The sequence below is a fragment of the Chiloscyllium plagiosum genome, chromosome 26 (assembly GCF_004010195.1).
Source record: "Chiloscyllium plagiosum isolate BGI_BamShark_2017 chromosome 26, ASM401019v2, whole genome shotgun sequence".
NCBI classification, from domain to species: domain Eukaryota; kingdom Metazoa; phylum Chordata; class Chondrichthyes; order Orectolobiformes; family Hemiscylliidae; genus Chiloscyllium; species Chiloscyllium plagiosum.
Genome location: NC_057735.1, coordinates 39,821,038 through 39,828,846, shown reverse-complemented (window position 1 = coordinate 39,828,846; position 7,809 = coordinate 39,821,038). Strand labels below are relative to the sequence as shown.

General features: G+C 38.0%; 1 protein-coding gene across 2 annotated transcripts in view; it reads left to right on the top strand.

The window, feature by feature from the left end:
* LOC122563273 (probable tubulin polyglutamylase TTLL1) overlaps window positions 1–5,145 on the top strand; it is a 32,456-nt gene extending 27,311 nt beyond the window's left edge. For both annotated transcript variants that reach the window (XM_043716955.1, XM_043716956.1), the window contains 3 exons: window positions 2,494–2,580; window positions 2,663–2,826; window positions 3,632–5,145. In XM_043716955.1, the coding sequence (XP_043572890.1) occupies window positions 2,494–2,580; window positions 2,663–2,826; window positions 3,632–3,755 (375 nt within the window). In that variant the 3' untranslated portion in view covers window positions 3,756–5,145. The remainder of the gene's footprint in view (window positions 1–2,493; window positions 2,581–2,662; window positions 2,827–3,631) is intronic.
* Window positions 5,146–7,809: the final 2,664 nt, after the last annotated feature.

Here is a 7,809-nt window from a genome sequence, read left to right as displayed (position 1 = left end):
TTATAGAGGTTTATAAAATCATGAGGGGCATGGATAGAGTAAACAGACAAGGTCTTTTCTCTGGGCTGGGGGAGTCCAGAACTAGAGGGCATAGGTTTAGGGTGAAAGAGGAAGAATTTAATAGAGACCTAAGGGGCAACTTTTTCACACAGAGGGTGGTGCGTATATGGAATGAGCTGCCAGAGGAAGTGGTGGAGGCTGGTACAATTGCAACATTGGAACGGCATCTGGATGGGTATATGAATAGAAAGGGTTTGGAAGGATATGGGCCAGGTGCTGGCAAGTGGGACTAGATTAGGTTGGGATATCTGGTCAGCGTGGACAAATTGGACCAAAGGGTCTGTTTCCATGCTTTACATCTCTATGACTCGATGACAAGCTTGTTTCAGAATGACACCGTTCACTTAAATCCTCACTCTAGTTATAGATGATGCATTCCTTCTAATTACTATTATTTTTGTCTTTCTGGTGTTCTTACTCAATTCATATTTTAAACAGCTGGATTTTACTTGCTGTACAATCTTATGTAGGGTACTCTTCTGATTCTGTAGGTAATGCTGTTTGTCAGTGTACCACAAGTTTATTTAGCAATGATACAGGTTGAGTATACAAAGAAGTAGCTTATACCTCAAAATAAAATCCTTTATAAAGAACCTTTTGCTATTGCTTTGACTATTTAGTCTATTTTGTTCAACATTGTTACTGTGCATTGCAAGATGGTAGAGATGTGGGAACTGAGGAACAAAGTAAAATAATGAGAAAGCATTGGCTTTATCAAATGAACATAAATCTTAATTTTTAAAGATGTAATATATGCATAATGTAATTTCTCAGAGTGGCACTGGGATTAATATGTGATGGGTTGGAGTTCCAGGGGAGCATTGCAGCCTAAGTGATGACAGATGTAAGGAATTAGTAAATGAGTAATGTCTAATAGGAAACAGTTTAGAAATTGGAGATTGCAAGAGATCATGTAAAACACTTCAATATCAATTGGTAAATAGGGGAAAATGAAGTAAATTCTTTCCTGTTGGTTTGGCTCAGTTTAATGGCACTTCTTATCTCTCTCTCTCTCTCTCTCTCTGATGGAAAAGGGTGCAAGTTCAAGCCCAGTATGAACATGAGAGCACAACCCCAGCTGATGCTTCAGTGTAGTATTGAACGTGTGCTGTGTTATTGCATGAGCCATCTTTTTGAACAAAGTATTAAACAATCTGCCATTCCAGGTGACCCTAAATAATCCCTCGGTAAAATGAAGGTGCACAAGGACCTGGCCTATATTGAACAGCACAAAAGAAAATTTAAAAAAAAACAAAAATATCTTTAATTATCTGACTGTGACTTTGCTGTGTGAAATTTGGTTGCTGTCTTTAATTACATTGCAACAATAGCTTAGAGTAGGATAGATGCCCAGCACAACGTTGAGGGCTGAAGGGCCTGTACTGTTCTATGTTTTATCAGTTACACTTGAAAATCAGTGTATTCATTGTAAAGTACTTTGGGATAGTGAGTACATGATAAGGTGCTTTAGAAATGTTGATACTTTTTTTACCCTGCAAGCTATAATTTTTTTTCATTACAGATCCCAGAAAAATATTTTAATGCCATTGAAATATAATGTGGTGCTTTAATATGATATAGATTAGTTATTCAACTTGTTTGTGGGCCATTTGTGAGGATATGAAGAAGCATGAGGGGTTAGGTACAGTGTATAAATCCATAGTCATATTGAATTGTGTAAATCTCAGATTCTGGTTTTCCTAAATTTATAATTTATGCACTAATTAGGAAGTAGTCTTTTCCAAACCTCTAGGATTACCAAATTCAAACAAGGGGAAAACAGCAATTAAGTGAGAACAGGACTAAATTTCCTGGACTTTAAAGACACAGTTGCCAGGGCTGTGAACAACACGAGAGCTTTGAGTGTACTCTTGTGTATGGGAGCTGTCTGTGCACAAATAAGCTATCACATTTAATATATTACACTTCAAAAATAATTCATTCACCGTAAAGCACATTGAAAAGACCCCGGTCCTGAAAATGCTGTGTAATGCTCTTATTTTCTTTCTTGTTATTATATTGAGAACATAGATATAAGGTGCCCAGCTCTTTTATTGAAAGACCATTATATTATGTGTTGTAATGCTGTAACTGTGTATTTGCACCACTAAAGCCTTTGGCTCTGTTAGCCCACCTATCATAAATCTGTTTGATAATGACTTATAGCGCCATCTTTCTGCCAAACAGGAAGGCTTGTCTGGCGATATGAATGGAACTGTCAGCTCAGATGACTTCCCTAAAAGAAAAGCTTTGATGCTTAAGAAAATTATTTGCATTATTATGTCTAAGGCTACCGCAGCCTTTGTATTTGTATCATTGTCTTAAATTTGATATTCACAATATTTTAATATCTAAACCATGTTGCAACATTTTGTTAAGTGGTTGTCTGACAAAATTCCTCATGAACAAAATGTTTTTTTTTAATTTTCACAGCCTGTTATGATTAATGATCGCCACTGTTTTGAATGTTATGGTTACGACATCATCATTGATGACAAATTGAAGCCGTGGCTCATTGAGGTAATCACTGAATATGATTTCTAACAAAAAAAATTAAAACAATTTTGCACCTCAATTTTTTTACTTAAATTACTTCATTTAGGTGAATGCATCCCCTTCTCTTTCTTCTACCACTGCTAATGACCGTATTCTGAAATACAACCTCATCAATGACACTTTAAACATTGTTGTACCAAATGGTGAGATGCCGGACTGCAAATGGAGCAGATGCCCACCGAAGGAAGCACTTGGACATTATGAACTGTTGTAAGTTTAGTCTTTTAGCAGATTGTTATGCCTTCCTATTTTCTTTTGTTCCTCCTTAACATATTTCAGAGAATGGCAGTGAGTCAATAGTTGGTTCTGACAGTTCTTCTGACAGCAAGTCACAAGGCACCATTACAGAGGAAGAAAGACGTAAGGATTCAATTTACTTGAAAATGAAGGTTTCCACAAACATGACCTTGTCCCAAATTAGTACATTGGCACACTCAGTTTACATGAAAAGTTAATCCTACACCCACTACCCACACCAGGGTTGGTGACGTACTCCCATCAATTTAAGAGCTTAATGTCTATCTCTCTGTTCCCAACTTAACTATTTCCCTGCTCCTGTCATCCATTTTCTTCCTTTAAAGTACACAATTCTGTTCCACTGGACTCTCCTTCAAAGTTTTAATCGTTTATTGCCTTTCCAATCTCCTGAAAATCTCTTTAATTGAATCTCTGCCTTATTTGCCTCACAAGGTTCTTCCTTTGGGTGACTTCTTACTCTGATTATAATAATCATTTAAACGTCCCTTATTTCTTTCGTTTGACTTCTGCAACTTCTGTTCTCGTTCAACTTCACTTTGCACAATTCCCCAGCATTGCTTGAACCATTACAAGTGACCTCAGCATTTGTGAAGAAATTGCTGTGATCGTCTGTTTGAGCTAGCTTTACATGTGCACAACAGCGCTTGTACAGTCTGAATAGTTGCATTTAATGAAAAGCTTTATTTCAAATTGTAGAAGCCAGCTTTTGGATAGTTCTTGGTCTGAAAGATGTTCACGCTCCTTCTTCTTTCCTCAGATATGACGAAGAGTTAGCACAAAATGAGGGTGTGGAATGTGAGGGGAAGCCTCGTATGGGGCCTTCTCTCAACAAAGGCAATCGATTGAAGGATACCAGAAAGCCGTTTTCAACATGGAAATAAAATCAATTTGATATTAAATCACTGAATAGATGCCTAGCACTAGAAATGTTTTTTTAGATAGACCAGTGTTCATTTAAAGCTATTCCAATTACAGTATTAAAGCTGTTTAATTTTTTGAAGGATATTTCTGGACTAAATTGACATGTTCTTAATACAAATTGGTACAACTAATAAATCTGAACATGCATTATAGTATTGCAAACTATTTTCACTGAATTCAAGGGACCATCAGTTTGATTGACCTTGCAGTTACTACGCAAACATTACCAAGTTATTGCTTGGCAAGATAAAGATTATACCATCCTGTATCATATCCAGATCTTTGCATGGCATAAAACTGTAATTGCATTTGTTTCTGGAGTATGTATTCCCACTATGAAGATGGTTGATGAGAGTCCATGTTGGTGCAGATGCCCAAAGACATCAGTCACCTGTGACATGACCTTTGTCACCTGTATGCTTTTTGCACATCCACAGTTGACGTCATGTAATCAGTGCATGGAATCACGTCCCACATGTGTGTACAAGTCAACACCTCTCTCCTCACATCTCTGCACACTCCTCCTCTGCAGATATTTGAAATATTCAGGAATAGTCTTGAGATAAAGGGCAAATGTGGAGCCCACTGCAGCCATCCTGCCAACATCAGCTAAAATCAGAAATACCCAGTCTAACACCATTTTCTAATTTTTTTGTTTTGCGAGTATGTCAGTATATTTGTTCTGCACCATAATACTTGTATCCATTGCTTGTCACTGATGTAGAACTGCAACTCTGCATTTCTGCCCATGCACACTTGTTGACCTTCTGTTTTTTACATGTCTATGACTGCTGAAGTAAATGTCATGGGAGAGGGGAGGATTCTATGTAGCTGCAGGTTAACACACAACACATAACTGTTGAAGTGTCAACTAGCTAATGAGGTAGCATATTTTTAATTTGAATGCGACAAATCCACCACTCTGCCAAAGAACTATTTAAGCTGGAACTGAGCTTTGTCATTGTGTTGTATGCTGTTCAGTTTGTGCAGGGCAACTGGACCCATGTGCTCTATAGTACGTTTGTAACCACCTGAAAGTACTAGCAGGCAGTGCCTGTTGGTACATATCTCTGTTTGATGTTTTTTTTTAGTTTTTTATAGAGATGCCCAAGATATACTTACAAGTACCAAATTGTATTTTATGGTTTGGGCATTTGAATGGAGTTTCATGCTGTTCTGATATCAACTGCAATGTTCCAAGTTGTCCAAAAATTTTGTTTATGACAGAAATTGCACTGTTCATTATTTATTGATTTTCACCAAGGGTGTACCTCATTATATTTAACTTTATGGCTGATGTTTTGCATACCTATCCACATCATCTAATAAAGAAAAACCATTGTTATTGTACAAAGTTGCAAAGTTGCAAAGTTTCTAGGATTGTTTCATCCTTCATCCTTGTTTAATATAGCAGTACTGGGTTTGCTTTCTACAACAATTCATGACAATGTCAGCAACTACATTATTTCCTATTCTCAAATATTTTTCCCCAGTACAATTTTTGCATACATTCTTACAAAGGATGATACAAGCATAAGTAGTTTCCTCTGCTCCCCCAACTAGTACAGAAATATTTAAATCAATTACAACTCCCTACCCAGAGATAGATTTGATTTTCACAAACTAACGTTCATTTAACAAATTCTTAGGAATTATGTCTGACCATCCTATTACACAGACAAATATCTTGATACAAAGTGAGTGAATGAAGCCTGATCGACTTAGCAAAGCACAGGAGGTACATGGACATGTTTGTATTGTTTATGTATTTCAGTAAAGATTTAGCCCCAGGGATCTGTTCCAAATGAACTTACAAAATGGATTTGAAAATAAATGGAATTTTATTAATTGTGACCACCATATTTTTGTTTGGAGAATGCTACTGCTTAGTTAACTTATGCCAAATCTTTGACTCCAACATAGCAGTATTATACTGTCCACTTTTTGGCCCTATTGATAAAGTTTCAATTTCTTTTCTTAATCCCTCTTCTCTCGTACCATTTAGCAGTACTTTTATTTCTTTGCAATGGGGTGTTCAAAATTACATTTCAGTCCAAATAAAGCCCAGCTAAGGTAATCCACAATTCAATATTGTTATTGCTTTCATTGTTGACTCGATGGGTTGAATGGCCTGCATCCACACTTTTGGGATTCTATAATAAGAATGATAGGATTGTAAAGGGTAGGGAATTTTAACTTTTCAAACACAGACTGCGACTGCCATAGTGTTAAGGGCTTGGATGGAGAGGAATTTGTTAAGTGTGTACAAGAAAATGTTCTGCTTCAGAATGTGGATGTACTTACTAGAGGAGGAGCAAAACTTGATCTCTTACGAAATAAGGCAGGGCAAGTGAGGTGCGGTGTCAGTAGGGGAGTACTTTGGGCTAGTGATCATAATTCTATTAATTTTAAAATAAAAAGGATAGGCCTGATCTAAAAGTTCAATATCTAAATTGAAGTAAGGCAAGAGCTTTCAAAAGTTGATTGGGAGAGGCTAATAGTGGGTAAAGAAATAGGTGCCTTCAAAAATGAGAACGAGAGATAGTAAGTTTAAATGACAGGTCAGGCTGGAACATGACAGGTAGTAAGGAATGCCTGTTGGATTAAATAGCATCTATTTCAATGCAAGAGGGCTGACAGGTGAGACCAATGAACACGGTGTGGATAGGTACATGGGACTGGGATATTATGACTGTTACAGAAACATGGCTAAAGGAGGGACAGGATTGGCAGCTTAATGTGCCAGGGGACATATGCTTTAGGCAGGACAGAGGTCGTGGAAAGAGGGGAGAGGAGATGCCTTTTTGATTAAGGGGAATATCACAGCAGTAATCAGAGATGAAATAACTGAAGAATCATCCAGTGAAGCTTTGTGGGTGGATCTAAGAATAAGAAGGGGGTAGTGACGTTTTTGAGATTGAACTATAGGCTCCCAAATAGTCAACGGGAATTAAGGAACAAATATGCTGGGAGATTCGGGAGACATGTATAGGATTTTAATTTTCCTAACATAGACTGGGACTGCCATAGCATTAAGATCTTAGATGGGTGGAATTTGTTAAATGCGTTCAGGAAAATTCCCTCCAGCAGTATATAAAGCGCCCTACTTGGGAAGGGGCAAAACTCTACTTACTGTTGGGAAATAGGTCAGGACAGGTAACTGAGATGACAATGGGGGACCAGTGACAATAGTTCTATTAATTTTAAAATAGTTGCGGAAAGGGATAAAACTGCTCCACATTTACAAATTCTAAATTGGGGCAAGGCAAATTTTGACGCAATTAGAAGCTTGCAGGGATTGATCGTCATAGTTTGTTTGCAGGCAAGGTGACCTCCGGCATGTGGGAGACTTTTAAAAGTAAGATAGCTAAAGTTTAAGGACTTGTGAGAGTGAAAAACAAGGTTGACAGGAATAGGGAACCCTGGGTGACAAGAAGTATTGAGGCTTTGACCCAGAAAAATTGAGGTATGGCTCAGGTACAAGCAGCTGGGATCAAGGGAATTCCTGGAGGTATATAGGAGATAAAGAAGTTTACTGAAGAAAGAAATCAGGTTGGCGAAAAGGAGGCACAAGATAGCCTTGGCAGAGAAGATTAGGGTAAATCCAAAGAGGTTCTTTAAGAATATTAAAGGAGAATGAGGGTGGGTGGAATTGCGGAACCACAAAGGCTAAAAAACCATAATGGGAGTTAGATACAGACCTCCTAACAGTGGTCAGGACCAGGGCCGCAACATATACCGGGAAATAGAGAAGGCATGTCAGAAAGGCAAGGTCACAGTGATCATGGGAGACTTGAATATGCAGGTGGACTGGGTAAATAATGTTGCCAGTGGATCCAACAACATATACCGGGAAATAGAGAAGGCATGTCAGAAAGGCAAGGTCACAGTGATCATGGGAGACTTGAATATGCAGGTGGACTGGGTAAATAATGTTGCCAGTGGATCCAAAGAAAGGGAATTCATGGAATGCTTACAAGATGGCTTTTTGGAACAGCTTATCATGGAGCCCAC